Source organism: Acyrthosiphon pisum, chromosome X, assembly GCF_005508785.2.
Source record: "Acyrthosiphon pisum isolate AL4f chromosome X, pea_aphid_22Mar2018_4r6ur, whole genome shotgun sequence".
NCBI lineage: Eukaryota > Metazoa > Arthropoda > Insecta > Hemiptera > Aphididae > Acyrthosiphon > Acyrthosiphon pisum.
The window spans coordinates 78398619-78425719 of NC_042493.1; the positions used below are offsets into that span (position 1 = coordinate 78398619).

Sequence of the window (27101 nt, forward strand, 5' to 3'; positions counted from 1 at the left end):
GGACAAACTGACCATGGGGCGATGAACGTTTGGACACACATTGACCCACAATTATCGATTACGTATAATTATCGTGTAGGTACTATAATACCTATATTATCATTTATTCTGCTGCGGCAAAGATGAAAACCCTGGACGAAACGGTTTTGAGATTGACGACTGTCGGAAAGGATCAACCGCGATACGGAATACGAAAAAAGAACAAAACAATAATATAATTATTATATATCTGTATGAGTACGTATAATAGTATAATACTATAATATAATCAGGATACAATTTATAACATTTAAATTTGCATATCGGTAGTAATTTTTACAATCATAGGTACAATATGTATCATATTAATTATGTTTTACAGACATAGCAGTTTAGACTATAATCCAGTGGCGTATTAACGGTTGGTTCGCCCTCCTTTAGAAGCAGATGATAGATTTTTTTTTCAAACATTGGTAATTCACAGAAAAATGTACTTTAGTTAAATCATGTTAACAACGTTTATAGCTATAAGTTAATAGTTGACAAATAATACATTTATATTTTTAATGTTAATATGGAGAAAAATATGAACATATACTTCAGTTAAAAGAACAAAGAACAGATTCATTTAAAAAAGGATCGTTATAAAATCACCGAAAATGCACCACTGAATGCTCTATGCTAAAAAAAAGCACAATTACTATATTATCAAAATTATATAAAACATTATTAAGCTGAGTAGCATAAATAATTAATTAACTTAATGGTTCACTAAAATTTAATGGACCAATCTCCGGTCACTAAATCATATTTAAGGGACAATTAGCTCATTATATCGATTCATTAAATGCTTAGTGGTAGCAGTTTATCACTATAGACCATATAATATTATAGTCTATAGTTAGTACAGAAATCTGACGATAAAGTTACAGACGCGGACGAATGATCCTACAATCGAACACAGTTTGGGTTCAGGACATTGAAATATCGATTTCTGCACGTTTTTTCAAAAAACTTATTCAAATATGGGTATTATAAAATATATATAATATAATGGTATGATGATATTTTAAACTATTGATTGTTTGACGAGCAAACGCAATTCATAATAATATATAATAAATGCATTATATGCGAGTAGGTAGGTATATAATAATAATAGTAATAATAATAATTCTATAAAGAAGTAACAAAAATAAAAACTAATTAAAAAAAAAAAATAATAAAAACATATGAGTACTTCACACACATATAAATACATAATACAAACACACTACAATATTATAATATAGATGGGTATATATTGTGTACAAACGCCCACGAGTTATATCTGTATGTGTAACATGTAGGTAATGATCTAATAGTTCAATCTTCTTTTCACGTCTAAGTCCGAATCAGTAACCCCACGCTCTTGGTTTCTGTAAGCACGAGGTTTGTCCTGGTATTCTCTTATACGGTCGTTGTATCTTTCGATTTGCTCCTGCAACATCCTATTCTCGATCTATCGTAACGAAAACAAACAAAACAAAAAATCGTTGAGATAAAATATTTAGCTACAAACGATTTTTGGGAAACCATTGCACAGTAATATTATTATGTACCCTATACATTGTACATTAGAGTTCGTCAATAGAAATGTCGAAAACTTTATTGTTCAACTTGAGAGATCGCTTCAAAAAATGTGACCAAATTTCGGTACCTGACTGACCAGTGGATCAGACTGACGACGGTTGCCATCATAATATTATGCGTTTAGGCAAAGGATATTATATAATATTATGAGATAGGTATAATTATAAACCAGGGCTTGCATTTGAAAAAAATTCTGTATATGTTATTTATAAAATTTATTTAGAAATAAAACGTTATTCAACTTTTGCGTTTATCGTTATTCAGAATTAAAACATTATACAAGTTTGCATTTATCGTTATTAAAATAGTGTTAACACAATAATACCTATTAAATTTTAACATTTTATGACTAATGACCCGGATACGGAATATAATAATATAATATAATCAATTCTTAGATTGTTTGCATGAAATAAATGTTTCTACGAAACCAATTAATAGACCTTTTAAATAAATGGATTTTAAATAATTTCGTTTTGCGTTATTTTTCGTTTAATGATATTATTCTATGAATTACGTTTTGCGTTATGTTTTATTTAATGATATATAATTTATTTTGTTAATCGTTATGTATTGTTTTGCGGTATTTAATTATTTTTGATTATCGCTTTCTGTGATAATTGCAAATTATTAATTACAAATTTCAATTGTTTTTTTGTCAAATATAACGTTTGCAAGCTCTGGTATAGAGACATGAAAGCTTGCGATTTGAAGAAAAATGTGATGCTTATTATATAAATATATCAAACCTGTATAAGTCTTTGAATTTAAATATTATTTTAAAACGTCAAACGCAAAACGCTTGTGGTGGAAAATTGAACACGCTTCGTATTTATATTGTTTCCGCGGGGCACGTTGATATTATCGGCAATAATAATAATAATAATGATATATGCACTCACCATTGCTCGTTCCTCGTCGAACTCCAGACAACCGATGCCGTCCAATTTGTCCAAGTCGATGCGCCCTTTCCACCGGACGCACACTCCATTCATTATGAAATGCGACAGTATGTGAACCTGTGTGGGCAAAGACAAATCGATGGAAATTAGTTACAAGTACACAGTGTGTATGCCGTTTGATAGTTATCAGAAACAAACTACAAAGAGGAAAATAATTATATTGTACAGGTGCTTTGCTATATCTATACAGTATTTATACGACACTCAATGATGCGAAGTAAAAACAATTTTTAGGGAGAAACAATTATGCGCTCTAGTCATAATCCGACAAGCTTGTTTTAAGCTCTTAAAATATAATATATAAATTAAGTGTAGTATATTTTTTAATTTGTTCATGGTAAAGAACATTTAAAAATCGGTCAGTCAGGTTGTTTTTACTTATACAGCGGCTGCAAAAGACAATATAGTGTCCACCGCAATGTTTGAGAATGCATAACTACTAATCGAGAACGAAATGGTAACTAGTTTAGTTATCATTCAGATTTCGAAATATTAATTTTCATTGCATAAAACTATAGCTCTATAAATTCGCGCACAGCCTGTGTAATTATAATATTATTATTAAGGTATTTATTTATAAATTTAAAACTTTCCTCCCAACACTATAGCTGAGCTTACAGGGAGTGTTATAGCTATATATGTATCTTTAATCAATGTATTATTATGTTTTTATACAACAGAAAAAGTCGTCTTATTATTTATTACATATAGGCGAATTGAAAAATACTATAAATTGTTTAACCATGACTCTGTTAATAATTCAAAAATTAGCATTAGAAAAAGTAGTACCTAGACGTGGCAAGGGGGCAGTTACGATGAGGCATGTATAATACATGGGTATATATTATAATAAATTCATAATAACGTTAATAACATAATATGTCATTACCTATATAATATCTCAATATCTATTTACATAGATTCATATCATATTTATTATTTATAGATACTGTCGTATTTGAATAACAAGTAATATTCGATCAGAACCCAATACCTACATTATATTTTAGGTAAACAAGACAGTTCGATTTAATTATTATAATGTCATGGAATATACCTAGGTAGCTGCTTCCTGGGTATAATATATAGTTTTCAATTTTCTCTAGCTCGAAGAAACTATAGTTTATAAACCCACTGTGCGCTATCGTATATATTATGTAAATACCTAATAAAAATTATATAGGTACACGTGTAAATTCAACAAGTGTGTATTATTTATTGTCTGACTGTCGAATAGTCTACGTATATAAAATGAAAATCTATTAAAATATCGTACACTTTACCCACCAAGAAAACTATAATACAATTCATGTCTCCGAGCATTACATGATATGACCGTAAACATAACCGTTATTATTCGATGTATTTGAATTACAATTCCTATAATCGAGGGTTAGGGACATCACATGTGTATCACATGTATCGGTTTAGTCATTATAAATTTGGTCGGGCCGTATGTGTATATAAAGAGATTGTGTGTATATGAGTGAGCGAGAGAGAGAGGTAGACAAAGAGTAGGGACGAGGAGACAAAATCGGCGGCTTGTCGGTCAAAACCGAAAGGCAGAAAACACGATAAAAAAAAAAATTGGTATGGGGTCTTGGCAAATTAAGGAAAAAAACAAAGTATATTAGAAAAGACGACGATATTATACTCGAGTACTCAAACACGGCCGCCGACAAGACCGTAAACGTCGATTTATGTGACCCCCTCAACCACCCACCCACCAGTCATTATAATAATATATAATAATATTATATACCTATATATAGGGGAGGAGTAGAGACGGACGGCGGATACGGTGCCGCTCGAAACCAGTACTGAAATCGTCGATAAATTTCATCATCCGAAGACACAAACGGCCTCAGCTTATATACATACCTCGCCCGCGCGATTGTATTGCTTGGGACCATATTGCAGCCGAAACAAAATGGTTTTTTTATTATTTTTTTTTTCTCTCTCCCTCGATACCGTCACATTATCATCTCTCCGGTGTCGTGATTATTACAATAATTTCCGAAAGACGAACGCAACAAACCCCGTAGTAGGTATATCTATAAGGTATACACATGTCCCGTCGCGGGTTGTTTTCAAACGCATGTGAGCGACGCCGCTGCTTCGTTAAAACGTTGAAAATAATAATATTAATAATAATACGTCACAATTACAATATAAACGTTCGTCTGGAAAGTAATCATCTAATAATACCCGAACCACTGCTCGGAGGACCGTAAAAATCTACGACCTATTTTTACGACATTCACGCCCGACTCGCAGGTTGAGTTTATGTACGATTAATCGAAATCGAGAAAAAAACCAAATTTATAGTATAGACTATAGGCGAATGCAGAATTTATCTCTTGTCGATTTTTTAAGTACATATTTTATATTATTTATAGCGATTGTTGTAGATGATGTACAACACGCTGCTGTTTTAAGTTTAAAATCCACTATAGGTACATTCCTATACTACCTAACTATAGCTTAAATCTTTAGTTGTACACTTGTACCTATATATTAAATAATATTTAAGTATATATCGTTAATTATAGGAACATTTATATATTTTATATAAGCATTAATTATTATACCGTAGGTACCTACTTCATGTATTAAAAAGGTTTTAACGTGTATATTATGAGCTATTAAAATCAAAATGTATGATAATAGGTAATTGGTAAATCATTTTATACATATTAATTATTATTTATTACCTACCATTACTGTTGGTAAGACAAAATAAGAATGTTTAATATATTTATTAATAGATTTCATTAGTAAAGTAGGTAGGTATACTATCCTCGTCTGGAGTCCCGAAACCCACCCATTTGCATATTGGTTGTGCCACTGCTATAAACGGACCTATCTATATAAATATATTTTGTAATCGTTAGATTCTGAGCAAAATATTGAAAAACAAGTATCAACCATTACGGAATTATGCTTTGTAAATAATCGGTATTATGGTATATTTGTTTCTAACATGGAGTTTTATCGGTACGAATACATTCGCAGCACTACGATCTATACGTATGGCAGATCCACGATTTCCGTTGCGCTGCCGATGCAACGACGAACAAGGGGACAGAAACTGTGGATAGGTAGGTACCTACCTAATAACACTGTATCGTATTATATATATAAATAAATATAAATAATATTGCGTTTGAACGTGTTTATACAAGTATTATAGGTATATACTTTGAGGACATCAAGTGCCACCCCTCCTCGCGACGACATATTATTATATTATAATATACGTATATGGTCGCTACAAAAAAAAGGGATCAGAAGCGAGTCCTTTTGTTTACCGACATCCAATTAGACGTGAAAACCGAGTACAATCGCGCCGCACAGAAATGCATTGTTTTTACTCGGACCTATTGTGGAAAATGGAAACGCGCGCGCCACGTGCTCTCCTCAAGACGTGTGCTTCTCATTAGCGTTGCCCGACAAAACCAAACAAAACAAAACAAACGCGCGTACGACGCATTGACAATAATATAATAATAATAATAATAATAAAATCGCGAAACGTTCTTGCCGACGTCATAGCAGTATTATTCACCTATATATACGCACGCGGGGACATTTACTAATAATAATAATATTATTATTATTTCGTCCGGTGCAGATCATATTATGATATACACGCGCGTATAATATTATATAGGTAGGATTTAATGAAAAATAATTATATATTATAATAAGAACACCGCCGCTCGCAGTGCGTCCTTTGTCCGTGCGCGGATGTTATACCAGAGAGCTGCTCGTTAGCGTATACGCGTACAACAATATTATTATATGTATAAATCGCATTATTGTGATCCGAGTTTAAATATAATGCCATCAAATACGTAGGTAGGTGCATATAATATTTTTGTTGTTTTTTTAGTTTTTTGTTCTGAATCGATTTAGATGCGATAAGTCCAATATCGAATTTACAACAATTCAACGATCTAATATTATTTTGCCTATAATATGAGCCCATAGGTACTCATGAAAGTTAAAATTAGTGCTTCTTACATAATATTTCCGGAAATCGTGTATAACTGCGAACTGCGCAGAAATATTATGTAGAATATTTATTTTATGCTTATTATTCTAAGTGTTTTCGCAGTAAATGTTTCGTAGGTATTAAAACATTATGAAAACAGTAAATGACAGTGAACCGCCAGATAATGTGTGTACATATGAATTACAGTTACAGACTTCAGGTCCAGGGGTTTTGAGAATTTTAGGGTAAAAAGATTGTGGGGTCCATGGATCTAATAGATTTTTCTTCATAGCACAGTATAACATTTAAAAACATCACATCTTCACATTGCCTATTTCCAAGTAAATAAAATAAGTTATGTTCCATAAACTACGTTGCAATAATACCTATACCTCTTAAAATATTTTCAATAATTTTTAAAATCTATAATTTAAAAAATATACCTAAAGTAATTTTGTAGGAACCCCCAAAACATCGGGGCCCAGAGACATTTATTCCTAATGTTCTCCATCAAATCTGGCCCTGCTACCATCTGAATTTTTAAAAAATATTTTCTATTTCCGGGTAGAAAACTATAAATGGTGGGTGGGGAAAATATAGTCGTTAAAAAAATGCATCTGTTAAAAAAATCACAAAATGAGACATACAACGCTTATTATAGTGTATAATATATTAATATTGTTCATTAAAGGCTCCTGAATAATATGTTACATATAGACTATTTTAACTGACTATAGATAATAATGTTCAGAGCAATAAACAATGTAATCTAAAACAATTGGCTGCAAGTATATTCCATATTAAACTAATCAAATTTTGTTCAAAAACCTTATCTACTCATACGAAATACAAAATGTAGGTATACTCGTACGTTATATTATTATAATATTGTTATTATCTTTATTGTACATTTGTACCTATATCCTATACCTATATATTAATATATTATTCACTTATTTTCACAATCTATTATATTAATGCGTTTTAAGATGATTCGATTATTACGCACATTTATCCATCACGGAATACCTTCCAAAATATATAAAGTGTATAATATGGCCCACCCCGTAAGGCGCCTGCAGTATATATAGTATTCTTGCAGCTCTCACACTACTCGTATATTTACGATATTTTCGTAATAAAAAACCATTATTTCTGGGCGGTAGATCGTGATATACACCTGAACGCAGGCGTCTTGATCCCGCATACAAATATCCCTATATATATATTATATAGGTAGGTACAATACTTCATATACTTGTTTACTATTATATTTATTTTTCTCGTTAATTCTTTCTTTCTTATTTTTTTTTTTTATTTCAGAGGCGATGAAACGAACCCGAGTAAACACACGCCATCACAACAGCGGCGTGAATGCGGAGAAATCGATCCCTTATAGACGGAGTATAAACACGTCGCGGACACAACCCTTTTTTTTTTCTTTTTTGATCCACACACAAGTTTCAATAACGATAGTATAAAGTCACGAGAAACCGGATCAACGTCAAATACGCGCGAACAATGAACACGCCACATTTCTGTCCTATTTGTATCACATACACTTTGAAAATATAATTTCGCAGGGATTTATATAACATTATACGTATAATATAATATATATATATATTATTGTACGAGTCGTATACCGCGATTGAGGCCCCCTCTGCATGCAGCCCGTCGCATTCTTAATCAACTCTCAGCTGCCGCATTTTAAATTTACTGTACGTATATATATACACACATGGAACATATTATATTGAATATGGAATTTCTTTACAATTCTATAGGTCGATTTATCGCTAAGGAAAAAAATTTAACAACGTTTTTAAAAATCCAACCCCCGCAGCATGTTATAATATAATATATTATTGTACAGTGTGGCGATGTGTTTACGAGTAGGTATAATATTATTGTATACGCAGGCACTTGTACATATTATTATTTTCAAAGAGCAACGGACAATAATTATATTATTATTCAAAACGTATGCAGGTACACGGAATCGTTAATATATATATATATATATATATTATATTATACTGTGAATATATAGGTTCAGTGCGCATATTATGGCCCTCGGGACAGGGGAGGCACGGTGAGTTAGTACAGTAAATCGAGAGGGTCTCGCGGAGAAAAAATCCTCAAAGCTCTGTAAATTCAATATCATTAATACAAAATTAAAACAATAATTATAAATATACTATTGTATTCAATAATCAATCTAAATTGTATTATGACGTACAGGTATAACATATATAATATCTTTCAGAGCCATTATTCAAATGAGGTTGAAATATTAAATTACTTTAGAAAGACAGCTACGACGTGACCTTTTAAAATAAAAACCGCAAGTTTCAATTTGTAAACATCATGAAATCATAAATCATTGCACAAAAAAAAATTTATCATCATTTTAACACCTCATAATTCATATTTCATAAGTAGGTATATATTATCTAACATGATTAAGAACCCGTCCAGGTCCAGTCTTTCCTTACACACGGTACTCCGCAATTTCGTCTTTACAACTTTTTACAATCTGTTACCGGCTATTTATAGGTATAGGTATGTATTATAGATACAATAAGTTTAATGTTATACAAATATTAGAAAGTCTATTAAAACTTGAAAAATCTTCAAAAGTCTTCGTTATTTTATACTATAATTCCTAGGTTCTTAAAATTGAATATTGTAAAAATAACATATCCTAACAGCAATTCTCGTAGGGGTAACATTAGATGCACCTCCCCTACCTTCCATTTGTGCATGTCTATAATATTATGATCTCAACAATAATATTATTAAATTACACAAATATATTATGATGTATTTGAATTTTAAGTACGTCATGTAGCTTGTAATATAATATATAGAGCGTGAATTATTGAAATAAAATGAAAAGTGAAAACTCCGTTTAGATACAACCAAGTTTTGTTAGTTTAGTTTCAGTTTTTTATCAGCAGAGTTTCTCAACCTTGCAAACATTCGATATCACGATCACATTTTAGGAAGCAATCAATTTTAATTGAATATTACCAATTAAAATAGTTTTTTTTCATGTTTATTTATTATTCACGAAAATTGCAGGACGAAAACCGACGAGACTATATTATTATCGAGCTTTCAACCAAATTCAGTTCAAGCTGAATATTTTTAACCCACAGAGCGATGAAACCTTTTTTCGTCACCACGCATATTATATAGGTATATTTTTCGTACAGTCGAGACTCCATAATATTATTTTATTATAAATTATAATCATTATAGGTAGGTACCGTCATCTGCGGGATGTGAGTGCGCGTACATTTGAATCCTATATAGAATACACTCAATATAGTCTGTTATTGAAAATTATAAATACTTCAAAGTTATAAATATCTTGAATAATCTTTCAAATTTCCTTTTGCCTACCTAATAATTTTTCATTAAAAAGCATATTAATCAATTTATACTTAAGTAACGTTTTGTTTTGTAACTAGATTTCATTTAATTTTTTAAAGAAATTATCAATAATAAATTACAATTACGTAATGTTTAATGCTTAATAACTTAAAACAAGGACCTACGTATTTTGCGAGTGGCTTTGATTATGATTTGCTATATCTGTAAATTATTTTGCATTCGCTCATTTCCACGCGAAACATTGAAGTGACGCTTCTGGACTTAAAACAATACAATACTTTTAATTAAACTCTCGAGGTCTGGGCACCGCGTCGATAAAACCGCTATCCCTGAATGCTCACCAAGTCGTTGAAAACCATGGCCAAATATTTGCCATTAGGATCACTCGTAATAAGCCGTAACTCGTCGTAATAAATAATAACATGTTCAATAATAATATTATACATTCAACATTGTCGGATATTTGCCGGATACTCAGCGTCATTGATAAAAATAAAAAAATGAAAGAGTATTTAGGTAAGTATAATAATACATATTATTATACAGCTGATGTAGCACACTCTGCGAATGATGTAGAAACAACAATCGTTTATCACCGTTGATCATTTACCATTCACATAATTATATAGCCTACAGGATCATCACCTGCGAAAATATTTTGCCCGTGGCAGATTGATAAAAAAAAATAGAATTGCGCCACACTAAAGTTGACATATTATATTATTATTGTTATTCTAACAACTCGAATATATACATATTGCATATATTATATAACAACGGGATTGAAATGATCGATTCAGAGTGCTGATGGTTTGACATCGTAATAATATTATATTATTATTATGTATAATAATATACACTCGTGCTCATCGTTTATTGTAGCTGCGATCCGGACAGGGAAGAAATTGAAAACAAAATTCAACGTCCCCGCTGTGACGCGGGTTCGTCTCAATTACCAGACGACTGCAGGCAATGGGTCGCTATTAATAATAATAATAATAATGATAAAACATTATTTCTCTGTGCTCTCTTTTGTTAAGTGTCCGACGCGCGGATAATCGGTGGATAACGACGATACACGACCCGTCATATAGTAATATGTGTACGCGCATTATAAACGACGAGCCCGGCGCGACGATGAGCGATAAAAAAATATAAAAAAGGGTTTGGACATTGTACTCTCTCTCTCTCACTCAATGTACACGCCGCTTCGGTACTACACACCCGTTTAAATAATAACAAAAAAAATAAAACCCTTTCGCTGCGAACTGCCGTAATTAGATTTGTCACGAGTTTTTATCATCACGTGAACGCGTCCGAGTCATAAATCCGTGTTGAACACGCAATCGCACGGTCGTTTCTATAATATAATATAATATTATATTGTATCATGTCCTGTCCGTGGACTAATCCGTGAAACGGACGAAACGGTATCTCTCAATCTATAAAATAAAATAAACCGACGGCGGCGTGTGCATTACAAAAGGAGCAGCTACTGCATCCCCGCGTTGGTAAATAATATATTCTATGATATTTTTAATTTTACATGGTGATCGTCGGTATTACGACCGTTATAATAAAAATTACACGTAAACTCGTATTTTTAGGACCGTATGCTACAAACGTATTAAATACTGCAAGTTCCTATTTAAATATACATATATGTATTATTAATCATATATATAGCCTACACTCGATATATCGCATGCACAGCATAGTTCTCTTGAAAATTTCGTTTATATGAAAATAAAAATGTTGGTCCCTTCTGCCCTCGATGTAACGATAAGTTAGTAGGATAAGCTCTTGTGGTGTATAACGAATTTTTACAATTCTGGAGATTGCTATTATGAAGTTTTTCTGACGATTATCACGTGATAATGTGCAAGAGTACATTGTCGCTAAAAATATAGGATAGGTACACGTCGCAAGTCGATTGGTTAGTGTCTAATGGATCTGCGAAAAACAGCTCTACGCGCGGTATGGTAAAACACAAAAGGTGAACAAGCCGAAAAATTTACTTAATACTGACGAGACGGGATTGCAGTTTTTTAAATGTATACAGAACTCCAAAGCTTAAAAAACGAAAAGTGTCATGAAAAGAAACTTAGTAACTTAGTCGCATTATATTTCGTTATTGTAGAATGTTTAAACCCGAGCAACTCCATACAAATGAAAATTACAGGTTTTTGAAAAAAAGAAAAAAGTCACTAAAGATAAATGGATTTGATTAATAAAGACTCAATAAAGTTCGTAACACGCGCTAAACATTTTATCGATCGACAAACTAAAATCATTAAATATAATATTCATTGTAAAAAAACCGCAAAATCCGGAGATATGCCCTCATTGTATAACATTATAAATCTCAAAGTATGAAAAAATGTCATTTTAAAAGTTAAAAATGTTGTTATTGCACTTGGCCATAAATCTAAAATGAGCAAAAACAAAACAAAAAAAATGCAATTTGCAAACTTGACAAAGTTCGAGCAATCGAGTCCTAAACATATCGCGATAGTATTTTGTTTCGGCCGAAGAGACTAGTACGACAGCAACATAATATAATACCTATATAGGTACCTTTAACAAAATAACTACACGAGCACCCGGGAGCCTCCGATTTCGTCTCGCTGCAGGTCTTGTACATTACGCATCACACATCACGTGATATAATATATAATAATCATCATCATCGGACCTGTGTGGGTACGACACTATATATACATAAGACACGGGCACAGGCCGCGGCGTGTGAGGTAATGAGCCAGTGCAGAGGTATGTTACGCAGTGATTACACACATATTATATGTATATAAATATAGTACAACATATGATACATGCGCATACCGAGTTTGCCGATTCGGAAGTAACGTCCGCAGACAGGGCCACCCAGGCAATAGCGGCTCTGGCGGTCGGGTAGATCCTATATTATATTATAATGTTATATTATATTATGCGATACATTACGATGATGATGTTACTCGTGACGGTGGTTTTATATTAATTTTCCCCGTCGTCTCCACGCGCGCGCACACACGCACAATATAATATATTATTATAATATCTATACAGCATACCTATGTGCGCGAACACGTATTGTTGTGATATATTAATATAATGGTATGTCTACTATATTATACACGCGCGTATGTTATACAGGGTGATTCATTAAGCACGCTCACCCTCGACTCACGCGCAAGCCCATCATACTTTCATATTTCAGAAGATTTTTTTTTATTTAGGAATAGTCCAGTGGAGACACAAATTCTGTTTTACCAATGAGAACTTTGCTTTTCTACAGTAAATTATTTAGCAGATCAATTTTCCGAACATTTTTATGTATCTACATTCTACCTACTAAAATCAAAATTCTAACGAGTAATTTTTGAGTTATTTACATTTGTATACTATAAGAATCATATTTGTTTATGTGTTTGGAAGACATCCGGGGGACTATAATGATTTAAACTGCATTTTAATTATCAATATTATAATCAGTAAAAACACTACACCAACTATCATATCCATTTTATATTTTTGGAAAACCATTTCAATATCCGAGAAACTCGTAACTAAACTTGTTCAAATTTCGAATTAGGGTACATCAAGATTTTCAAAAAAATAGTCACTAAATAATTTACAGTGATAAAAGGGGGTTGTCTTTTGTAAAACAGAAGTTCGTATCACCACAGGACATATTTTAAGTGTGAACAACTTCTTAAGAATCATGGTAGTCTTTATAAGTAGGTAAGGTATAAATATGAAAATTATAAAATTCATAAATCAGAATATGAATATAATATGATTCATTAATAATTGAAAAAAGGGGGTGAACATGTCTGGTGAATCACCCTGTTAGGTATTATATTATTAGACGCAATAAAAAAATTTTAAAAAAATACCCATATAATATTATACATATATAGGTACAAATTATAGGTATAGACTTTATTCAGGGATCGGTAGCCCGTGGAGGATCACGGAGGTATTGTGTGTGTGTGACTCCACGGCCGCGGTTATGATATTATACACGGGCGGCGGCTGGTCGGGGAGAAATCGGATATGTAAATTCGATCTTCAAAAACCACTGCGGTCGTACGTGTCTGTAATAATAATCATATTTTGCGGTCGGTATATGCGAGTCGGCGGTTTCGGCCGTTGTGCGCGCGTATCGTGTGTCCTGCGATGTGCTTTATTTTTTTCCACCGTATAATCAAAACAATCCTAAAGGAAAATAACGACCAAAGGAAAGACAAAAAAAAAACCACACGATATGTCGATGTGTCGGGTATTATATTATTATTATATGGAGTCAAAATATTATTACACGGTCGAACGACTGCAAAATAATAATATAATACTCACACGTATTATATTATTATCATGGTCGACACCTCATCTCGTAGCAGGTACGATTGGTAAATATAATATAGCAATCGATGTTGCAGTCGCGAGATCACAAAACTCGGTAAAACAATGGGTATACAGCTGCCTATAGGACGCGTGTTTCCGTCACGCACCCATTCAAAAGTATTGATTTTTTTTCATCAATAATTAGCACAAAAGTAGCATGGATTTGCATGACCAATTTCAAAATTTGCATGACATCGCAATGCCGCTGTAATAGCAAAAAGTGACGGGCTGGTGAAACATTTCGCCAGCACCGCCCAACCACAAAAAATAATTCCAACATTTTTATATAGCCGCATTATTTGGCACAAATGTAACATTCCGAAGACCGAACGGTCGACGAACAACTGCAGCTGCTCTATAATAGACTAGTCCGGATTAAGGAATATCGAGTGTTCTACGATAAAGTTCTGTGATTCTGTTTCTGGGGTTGTATATATAATAACTGACTGGACATGATATCGCGGTAAGTAAAATAATCGATTTGCGAAATAATTAATACATACGTTCGTCAGAGTCGATTTCCGACGATTTTTTTTTATTTCTATGACGCACGAGTTGCGTTATTAGTTTCGTAATTTAAAAATTGCATATAAACCAAACAAATGTTATGCTATATAATATAGATGATAGGTACCTACTCATGGGGAATACACACGGACTGCGTAAACTGCTTAACTGCGAGAGAGGTCAACGAGAAAGTCAAGACTGCCCATGCATGTCGCGGTGACTCGTTTTGATGTGTACACAATCACAGTAATAATATTATATTATATTATTATGTGATTATGAGTTTAAAATATGGATTTAGGTTTGTGATAAAAAAGGAATAAATACAAACGATTCCTAAAAAACACAAATCCTAATCTATCATTATATATATAATATTTTATAGGGCTCGCCGCGCGTATTACATATTATAATAATAATTATTAATCATTATACTATAGTACTATACGTTTAAACGGTTGGCATGCATATTGGGACCGTGGTTCATTTCGGCGAATCGTAATTTATGGACATCGATAAATAAAAAATAAAAATCGGTCGCGGTCGATAAATGCATAAAATTCGCGTATTTATATATTATAATAATAACAATAAAATAGGTAGTTAGTAATGCAGTAATATATTGTGTTTAGCGGCCGATCGGGTCGGCGGGCCGTTTTCACGCTAGTCGTCATTTATTTAGAACGATCGTATATAGGGGGGTGGCTAAGAGGACCCGCGGCGGCATAATATTATAATATACAATATATATAGAGAGTCGCAAATGTGTACATATTATTATATAATATGATGATGGGGACGGACAAAAGGGTTGCGTAAACGGACTCGGCGGCGGTGACTGTTGACAGATGTCTGTCCTCGATAAACAAACACAGACACACACAGACACACGTCGCACGTAGACTTGAATTTAATATACTGATGAATGATGATGGACACAATTATTCATTGTTATATATTATGCGTCGGTCGAGTGAGTTTTTTTTTATGTTTTCGCGTACAAGTGCGCGCAAATTATTCGTCTAAGTATAATGCATGTACGAAATAGCGTCGTGACATATTTATTATTACAATACATTCGCGAATCTCACCGACGGACTTAATATGCTGCGAGGACGACGATGCGATGTACCGATGCCTTATATATACATACGTGTTGTTTTCGGATCACGCTGGGAGAGTCAAAGAGGCCCTAATGTGACGACAAAACGTTCACGCTGGCAGTTGTACGCGCGCACGAGGGTGCAGTGCGTTCGAATAAGGTACAAGTCATTACGACACGAGGGTAAATAATAATAAAAAAGGGTAAAAATAATCAAATAATATCGACGACGTGTGTGATGTGTTGTTTCCAGCTGAGAAATTCTTCCGAATCGACGCGCTATTTCAATCGATTGGCTGATGTAGGTAGGTAACACAATTATTGTACACAATAATATAACATGATGTAGGTACTACACGCATGTACAACTATTTCATGTCTATAATATCTCATAAGTGCGTTCGAGTGGAAATCAATTAAAAAGGTTTTGCACGCTAAATCTTTGCGGAAATAACGAACAAACTTTTTTTTGTTCGCCGGTCGTTGTAAATATTTGCTTTTCAAATTATATATTAAATATACCGATGCATCGTGTATTATAGGTGCCAATAGGGCGGGATGGGTATATTCAAAATGATAAGTGAAATTATTATGCCTCCCCCAAAACTAGCGAGCCCTAGAAAAATTATACATGAGATAAACGTATATAAGGTACCATAAGAATGACCTAAACGAAAAAAAAGGAAGCTTATTTGCGACTTTACTTTGTATATAAATTATACTATAATACCTATATATAGACGCTAAATAAAATAAATATGACAAGAATTATTACAATTTTATTGACATGTTATTTTTCATGGTCATATTATAAATTGTAATAGGTATGACCTACCACAAGCCATATTTGATTTTTCTTTTCAATTTTCTCTTATTATTCAATCAGTGAATTAGCGAAAATATATTTTGGTTTTTAAAATCACGCACTTCTTTCTAAGAACAAGGTTAATTTATGCAATATATTTTCAATCGATTCACGGTAGGTATAAAAGTGTATTATAACACTGCAAGAAAACTACTAACTGATGAAATTGTACTATTTATAAAATTATTATTTTTGAAAATTATATTCAAAATTATTAGTGAAATTATTATGTTGCAAGTCTAAAGAAATTGTAAATAATAATTATTTTATTTTCACACTTCACGGGTTTCTCCCATGAAAAATCAATCATATAGGTATAATATAATAAAACACAACTTAAATACATTTGATATAAATACACCTAACACCTAACCCAGAACTACTGATATTTACAGGAAAACTTAAACGGCTCAGCGTTTACAGATCTGCGTGGACGCATGTTAACTGCTGGTACATAGATATTAAATATATGTTTGGAAAAAAATGCAACTTTCATTTAATGTTATAATATATTTTTATGTACCTATACTGTCATTTGTTAATATTTTAAATAGATTCCTAGACGTTTAATAGGTTTGTATAATAATATAACGATGACCACGGGCGAAAAACTGCTCGACTTATTATTGTAAGCACACGTGTAAACTCGTCCATTCCCACATAGCTAGTTTTGTTTACTCCGAACAATGCACCATTTATAATAATATGTACCTACATTATTAATTTTTTTTTATGTTCATTTTAACACCAATCCGCCTTGGCAGGCCGGTAACGCACGCAGTCGTTACAAACGACGTGCAATTAATTTCCGTGTCACTCGGGACAAAACAAATAACGTTTTATAAAGAAATTATTATAAAACGGCCATATGAAAAAAATATAATAATAATAACAACAGAAAAAAAAACGTAAAACAGATCCCTTAAACAGCGGTTTGGTCGTTTATATAGGTGTATAATACGCAGGTATAACGACTATATGGAGGTTAAATATAGGTAGGTGTACCTATGACACGTTAATAGATGTTAAAATGCTCTTCTTATTGTTTTAACGTGTTATGATTATTTTACATGCATTATAGTGCTGGAGGACTATCGGATCAACGATAGTTACCCTTGGGCTTTGACAAATGTGAAGTCGTTTAGAGGGTTTAAAAAGGGGCGCGCGCGACGTTCCATTATATATTATAATAGCGAGCAGGGGGGCTATTATTCTTGAAAAATAACTCAAACAGAATAAAACGTTTCGGGACGAGGTCATCTGCTGGAGCAGCAGCAATGTATATAATGTTACAATATATATTATAACATTGCATCTCTCGACGGCGACGACGACGACACCCTCCGTTCACGTAGATTTTCGTCAAGTCATTATAGTATTATTGTTATTATTATTGTCATTCAACAACGGTGGGGACCGAATAAGCGTACCGGTCTGCAGTGTAAATAATATAATATAATATTATTATGTAAATACATAAATTGCACATATTATAATGTATCTATTTATAACAAATGATGCAGGTCTAACAATGCGACATAATACGTCGCAGAGTGCAGGTTACACACCTATATAGAGTATAGACATAATATAACCAAAAATCGTGTAGGTGTATATGTACAGTATAATATATAAGTACTAATGGACTATGTGTTGCAGTGACGATTGCAGTTTGCATATATTATGCAATTATGCACTTTGAACACCAACACTGCGCGTACTATATAGGTATGAGTATATGAATATGACAATAAATTAAAGTACCTTTACATAAATTATTACACAATTATATCTAAATTTAGATATTTTTTTTTTATAATTTTTTCAGACCCAGAAAAACTATTACTGATGATAGATTCACGATAATAATTCTTTGTTGAACGTCAAACTGTGCGAAATTACTGCCGCATTTAATTTTAGTCCTCGGGCTCGAAAACACAAGATAAATATCACCTGTACCATACCAATTATTATAAAATACATTTTTTGTAAAACGAATATCTACACATCAACTTACAGACATATTATAATATAGTCGACTACCCGAGGTACCACCATTGTGTAGGTAAATTTGTAATGCGTTCGTTTCGGCCAGTTTAAATAATTCTTCTTAAAAAAAAAAAAAATCCTCATTAAGTATTATCATCTGCACGGAAATGCATTCACCCAATTTCACATAATCCGGTACTACAAATATACCCAAAATGCAGAGGAATACCAAAAAGATTCTTTGCCCTCTCTATAATATGATGTTCGCAGTATCATCCACAATAAAGATGTATAGAGGTTTTTTTTCGAGACCTTAAAAAAAAATATACACGTGGACCGGACCAAAGAGATTTAGATACCTGTGTGTATTGTATTTTTTTTATTTTTTAGCTAAATGACCATAATCTGTTTTCTCTTTTATTATTACAAATCGTTTTATAAATGGGTATGGATTAATACCACCACCAAGTAGCTTATAAAATATATTATATTGGTTTTTGGTATATAACGGTACTTTCATTCATTTCTTAACCTACCTCACCCACGAAAAACTATTGTACACAACTAAATCGCCGTTTAAAAGGTACCAGTGTTGGGTATTAACTATGTAACGCAAATTTCAAATTACTGTAACGAAATAACATTTGCAGTAACGCTGTGGTAATTCCATTATATTTTATTCAAATTAACGCAATTGTAACGAAATAACTTTTTAAAAGTAATTTTTATGGAGCAACGTGTTATTTTCCAAGTTATTTAAATGAGTTATGAGTGAAAACGAATGTACCTATATGGGCTAGGATATTTGAGACAAATAAAAAACGTGTTCAATTTATTTATGATACTGAAAGTTTTAGATAATAAACAACAATGTTACTAAAGATCCCAGGAATTAATATTTATATATTTTGTTCATATTTATAGGTCATTAATAATGTATCTACACCATCAATGTTATATACTTGTACTGCTATACAATTTGTAAAATAGTATATAACACTATAGTCTGTAACGTATGACATTGTACCATTATTTATATTTTATACCTATAATTATTAATTATTACTACTTTTATTCGTTATGGACTGATTTTGTAATACATTTTTAAAAAAAAGACCGATATTTGTAAAGCCCTATTTTTTAAACGAAAAAGTAGGGGAGAGTATCCTAATAATGGATAGCTTTAGTAAACTGTTAATTTAAGGTATATAAATTAACTTTTTTTCAGAATTTTTAATGTTAATACACCTATATTTATGCATACTTACTAGTACTTGGGCCTTTTTTGGTTTGGTGAAGTAAATTTATAATCTATTTTGAAATAATATTAAAAACATTGTAAATTCATTATTTCAAATTAAGGTCATAATAAGGGATAGTAGGTGACCGTAATACTGGATGGTAAATATTATATTATTAAAATATTCAATATTAAAATTTCAAATGTTAATAATTAATATAATATTTATCATAATAACAATTGTTTCAAAAATCATATTTAGTTTTATTGATAACAATTAAATATAGGTATTTTGAAGACAGATTAGAATATTTAAAAATGTATTTATTATATATAATGGGTATCCAATATTAGGACTATCATTGTGTCCAATATTAGGAAACATTGAACTTTTATAAAAAGTAGTCATAATAATTGAAGAAAGTAAATTGTAGAATGTTTTGAGTTAGTTAAAACTAAAATACATATAGTGCAGGTTAAAATAAACCATAATATAATTTAAAAATGACTTATCTTGTAGACGAAAAATGCATACTCAAACAGCATTCAAAAAACTCAAAATTTGTGATAACAAACAAAACGTTATCATTATGGTAATTAATAACAAACTGGTACCGCGCCTTATCATAGATAGTTACCAGATATGTTTGAACATATTTATCATGATATTTAATCAGTGCATCCATTTCTCAGGGAGATTTAGTGGTGTCCTATATTAGGCGCCTATCCAATATTCGGGCACTCTCCCATCATTTTTTTTCGTTATTATATCCATATGCATTTCGTTTTATTTTGTACATATTGTTGAAAATCGTTGCACACCGTGTTGAATTATTTTCATCCCCACGGCGTCAATATGGAATGAGTGCCTACATAATAATATTATATAAGTAAAGCGTGTTTACTGTTTTGTGAGTGTCCGGTACCTAGGTATATATTATATACATAGTTACGCTTATTATTATATAAATGGCTTTGTCGCGCTACCGGTTCGCGATAAAAGAGCATCCTATTTATTCACTTAAGTTAGGGTCGTGCACGGGGATATGTATTTTTTTTTATTAATACAAACATCTGAAATTGAGACCCCGCAGTAAAACGTTACCGGCCCTTCAGAAATTTGTCAAGCCTGTCTAGAACGCATGTATGCTATCAAAGAAACACGTCCACATGCCCTTTTATTATTTTTTTGTTCGCGACCAATTTCGAATTTGACGTACAACGTAACCGATCGACATGAAGATATTATTATTATACCGTCGACGATTCTGCACGGTAGTCATATATATACTGCTGAAACAGCAGCAGCAGTGTATAGAACAGCCGGAAAAAAAATTCGTCGTTACTTATATTATTAGGTATATGTGATACCTATATGGCTATATCATATGCCGAGCTGATTTTGATAGGTACCTACCCGAGAATTATTATGCACATCTCACTGCAGGTATATTAGATATAGTACATTATTATATTATGGTATATATATCAAACGAATAAAATTGGTTTCTATGATTGAGGAAATGTCGAACAAAAGTGTATTTTAAGCGAGACTATAGTACATTATAATGAAATTAATGAATTTAACTTTTATACAGTCATTTAAATGCAGTTCGAATTTCCAAGACCACCCCGTATATGACTACGATATTAATATTTTATATGGTCCTCATTATTATATTATGCGTACGATTTGAACACAATCATATATGACTTGAGGGTGTATAATTTCACCAAATATATATGTTTAAAGCTTTTATTGCAAATTAAACTATTGTAAATGCACCAGGGTAATTTTTTATATTTTTTACCCAGCGTGCGTGTGTTCGCAGCATGTCGGGATTTGTTCAGGAAACAAACAGAAAAAAGAAAAAAGAAACTACCATTTTTTTTGTTTCCCCGACAAAAGTCATACAAGAGAATAAAAAAATATTCTGAATATTAAACAATGGATTATTGTTAATGATATAATAGGCTCTCAGGGTGGCGGATCGGCGTGAAAACTAACAGTTCCAGTCACCCGTGGTGATTTGACAGACAGCTAACGTAGTGACGGGTACGCGTTGTATTTATGTATAATAATATTAACCGTTTTGGCACCACCCTCGTAGATTGCTTTATTTTTTAAAAATATTTATTGTGTAGGTGGGTTAAACGATGTAATAATGAGCCATACTGTATAATAAATTCGCATAATCAACACATGTACCAATTATACCAAAAATCACGGAAATAATCAAATGTGACTTCCGCCTTTATAATATGTATTTGAGCATATGATGTAGATATCTACACTATTTACGTAGATTAATAATTGTATTAAGTATACCTATTGGCTATTATATTAATATAATCTATATATACTTTTAATATCCTGGATTTTTAAAATACAGTTAGGTACTTATAAGTAGGATAATGAAATTCGAAGATCATATTATAATGCCACTTAAATAAACATTTTTGTATTTATTCACTTTGTATACAACTGAATTTAATTTTTTTTTTGTACAAATATAGGCACGTATTGAAATAAAATAATATAAACAATAATTATAATATTATATTATATTTCCTATTGCTGAACAGTGGCGTACTATAAGACTTTTTTTTTTGGTGGTGGCTGGGGTTAAATCAATAAATTGTGTGTGATCTTAATTGACCAAAAAGAATGCATTTCAGAAAAATTGCAAAGTTTAAAAATCGTAGCGCCCACTCCCTTTCTGGTCAGTATCTATATCACATAGGCAAACATACGTCTAGAATGGTCTTTAAAAATAAAACTCGTATGAAATCAACAATGGTAGTTGTTATTGTTACCAAAGAATGTTCAAATAATATGAAGGCATTTCAGACATTATGGTGAGGATATCTAAAGTTGTCTTTTTTTTTTTTTATTTAAAATAAACAAATATACAGTTTTACATTAACTGTACATTTGAAATTATCTATCTTCTGTAAGCTAAGCTTGTGGCAAAGATAGAGAGTTATAAATTGATACATATGCTTAAAAAACTAAAATTTATAACACTATTAATACGTAATTATACAATACAAAAGAGATAAATAAAAATATAATATAATAAGGTTATATCTAAGGCCTATCTAAAGATATCTAATGTTTAACCTATATTGAAACCAAAACCTAAATATTTCCCTTTAATATTATACTATATACATCAACTATCAAGTATAATGATACTTTAAATGATTATAGTTTATAATAAAATAATAGTTATATTTTAATTCAAATTAAATCCTACACGTACATTTTAGTAGGAACCTACTTATAATCAACACAGTCACCCAGTTCATATATGTAGTTTTTGATTAATAATATTTTTTACGTAAAAATATATTAATTTATTTTCCATTTCTACAATTTAATACAATAATATTAAAGGTAGGTATTATAACCATATATTATATACCTAAAAATACATAGTGAAATAACGGTTTAATATTGGCCATGTCCTATACGGTTTTATGTGTCGTTTAACCACGCAATAATACTACATAGTAAAACTTATAAAATATTTAATGCAGTATCCCATCATATATTATGTTTATTATATGATTTATGTTGGTTTCTGTATTCTGCTGCAGTGACGTCTAATACGCATTTCCAAACAATAATAATATGATGCATACAATATAATAATAATAATATAATATGTTTACATATTATATTTTCGGCTGTTTAACGCCGTGTGAAGTATGCGTGTATGATAAAGTGTGTGGATGTCTGTTTTCCCATTTTTTTAAACAGCTATACGATTGAGTTCGAGAAGAAAAAAGTCGTAAAAGAAAAAAATAAAGTAGAACATCCGATTAAACGTTTTGTTCGGCTGCAGGATAAAGAAAGTATAATAATATAACGTCTTTGTCGGTCTTTTTTTTTTCAGCGACACATTCACTTGGGCGATATTCCATTTATATATATGTGTATACAAGACTTCCTACATTTTTTTAAACTTAAACTGGCGGCAAATCGGTTACAATGGCCGTCGCATCTGGTGTGCGCCCGGAACAAAATGGCGGCGACGCGGCACCCTTTGCGCCCTTTTTTCTCTTTCACTATTGATTTCCGTTTCCCCTTATATACCATATACACGTATTTGTCACCGCCGTTGCTACGCATATACATATACCTACATATATATATATATATCTATAAGTACTAGGTACATATGCTATATACATAGGTATATATTATATATGTGCGTACGAGCCATTCCAGCCGAGTGAGATGTTACATGTGCGTTGTGTCTGTGTGTGCGTGTGACAATAATAATATAAATCCCAGAGGAAAAAGGGAGAACGCGTCCCTCTCGCGTACATTATACATATACTATTATATATATATATATATATAGTTGCAGAATATTACGAGTATTATATTATTATTTTAAAAGGATTTCTTTTTTGTCTCCCCTACTTGCCCTTTTCTGAATGTAATATACCAAACCTACAATATAAGTGCGCGTCTCTATTGTGAAAAAAAATCGTAATCTACGTGAAAATCCATACAGACACTCCTCTTCCTGCTGCATTTTCGTCGCGTAAACACTGCCCCCCATTGATTGTCAACGCGTCCATATTGTTATTGTTATACTATTCAGTTGTTGATGAAATGTAATAATAATATATTACATTGATAACACTGCGTATACATATATTGTATGCGTGTGTTATATATACAAGTAAAATTGCCATGTTTGTATGTCTCCCTAAGTCCCAACAGAACGTTTTGACAACCTAAAACGGACTATATACGAGTGGAACACTGATTAATCGATATAATATGTGAAAAGAAACGTGCGCGACAGCCGTCATCACCTACCCACACATAATATAATATTATTATAGTAGCTATATTATGATATCGTAGCTGTGAAAACTGGATGAACGATTGAAATTTGAAATGCTTTACGCCCCTATACATACCTACAAACTACGGTTTACGCAATATATTTTATACCTAGATACCTATTACTGTATAAGACGTGTATGAATATTAATTAATATCCTATAATTATAACTTGAACTGAACCTATATACTGACTGGACTTAATGAAATGTATTCGCATTCAAGGCTAGCTTTAATTATTTTATTTGGTTTTCATGATTTCCTATAGATAATATATGATAAAAGCTCATTGAGTGTATTATACGTTTCATACATCGTTGATCTATCCGATCTTTTGTTTAGAACTTTAAAATGTAAATATAATTAATTAGTAAGTATAAGTATATATATGTAACGCAAATGTAGGTACTTTATTATGTATACCTCTTAAATGCATTCGTCTGTAGAAAATATTTCGTATTACATATTAAAGTAATAAAACGGCCCATAATTACATTAGTAGATATACCTATATACTAATCGATAGTTTTATGAGACAAGAGTCTTTAAAGATAACATGAAATATCTAAAAAAAACACCAGATACCAAAATGCCAACCTAACTAGCTACCTAGAAATTTTCAAAATGCAGGATAAATTCAAATTAAATATACCGAAAAACTAAATAGTATTAGTCAAATTAAATTATTCATAATATTATGTACAATAATTGTACAATCATATCATTATTCATTATAATATTTTTAATTATTACCATAGCTGGCTAGTACCATTACACAGATTTTGTATTGGTATTATAATATTAAAATAAATAAATATTATACATCGATAGTTTTATTATTTTTCTCTCAGTTATTAAAATAAAATAATTATCATCAATTTGTACTTGAAGTAAAATAATAATTTCAACAATGACTTGTCAAGGGAAGAAAAAGAAACAAGCACGTGATGAAGACAAATATTCGTACCAATACTGGAAAGGAGTATACAAGAAGCATAAGTTTACTGCGGATTCACTTCTTTGCGTTGCTTTTTTTGGGATTGGAGTGATTTTGTCCACCCAATTGGCTAAATTAACCTAATATTTTTGTCGCCAGTTCAATTGAAGTGTAAGCACTTTACATTAATCAATTTTTGAACTTTATAATGCGCTTATTTTTGTCCATTCAATTTAATTAAAATAATAAACAGTAAGTTCAAATGTTAACAAAATTAAGTCCTTCAAAATTTAGGCACAATAATATTTATGCAGACACGATTCTTAATGAAATAATGAATTAACTATATGACTGTGTTAAAAGTATACTATTTCATTAATGTGCTTTTGTCCTGATAACGTAATCAAACAAAATTGCAAATTATGTAGGCATTATTCTCTCGTTAATCATGTAACGTGGGAATATAAATTACACGAATTTATATCATATTTTTAACGCAATAGTTAAAAACATGTCATATCGACGTAGATAAAACCATATGTTATCATGTTATCAATGGCCTAAAGTATTTCGACCGCAAAATAATAATATTGAGTTCTCAGTGGTTAGGTATTTATATTATTATCAATAATATATTATATTGTTTCAAAGCTATATAGTAGCACACCAAATAATGTAAAAAATTAACTATACGAATAGAAAGGTTTTAGTAGATTCAAATTATGGTTAATCGTAAAGGATGTTTTTATCCGTTTTACTCACCATTCCTCGTTCTTTTTCGAAATTACAAGTGCCATTGGCAGATTGATGGTATGAAGGAATTGGCATGTTTGGAGTAAACATCAATTGCAAATTGGTTCCAGTCGCGGTGAACGCCTAAAACATAAAAAAAATATTTTTAAAAATATTATAATATATATAATATAAATGTTATATTTATTATTTTATATACAGAAATTAAGGTTTCGTTTTTTTGCCTTAGATAGTAATACGACATTAGGTAATATAGTTACTGTGTACAATCAAAAATATATATATAAATACGAGTTTATAATAATTTTAGTCATTAATGTGTTTAAGATTAAAAAGAACTTACAATGTCTACATGACCTTCACGGCATCCGATTTGAAATCGACTTTGGCGTTCTTCGTGCGGTCTGTCTCTGTAACCGGTGTATCGAACCTAAAATCATTACATTATAAAACAAGTTA

General features: G+C 31.5%; 1 protein-coding gene across 1 annotated transcript; it reads right to left on the bottom strand.

The window, feature by feature from the left end:
• Positions 1–1214: 1214 nt before the first annotated feature.
• Positions 1215–27101, bottom strand: LOC100164238 (protein big brother). The gene is made up of 4 exons (XM_029489682.1): positions 26986–27101; positions 26652–26765; positions 2514–2630; positions 1215–1480 (listed from the first exon to the last, which is right to left on the bottom strand). The coding sequence occupies exons 2-4, from the start codon at positions 26730–26732 to the stop codon at positions 1337–1339; spliced, it is 342 nt and encodes a 113-aa protein (XP_029345542.1). The 5' UTR covers positions 26733–26765; positions 26986–27101; the 3' UTR covers positions 1215–1336.

What these genes read in the sequence shown, in the direction of transcription:
- LOC100164238 (XM_029489682.1), bottom strand. Translation starts at nt 26,732, where the DNA reads ATGTTTACTCCAAACATGCCAATTCCTTCATACCATCAATCTGCCAAT. An exon ending in TCGAAAAAGAACGAGGAATG is followed by an intron (nt 2,631 to 26,651) that starts GTGAGTAAAACG and finishes TTGCCCACACAG; the next exon opens with GTTCACATACTGTCGCATTT. An exon ending in TCGACGAGGAACGAGCAATG is followed by an intron (nt 1,481 to 2,513) that starts GTGAGTGCATAT and finishes TCGTTACGATAG; the next exon opens with ATCGAGAATAGGATGTTGCA.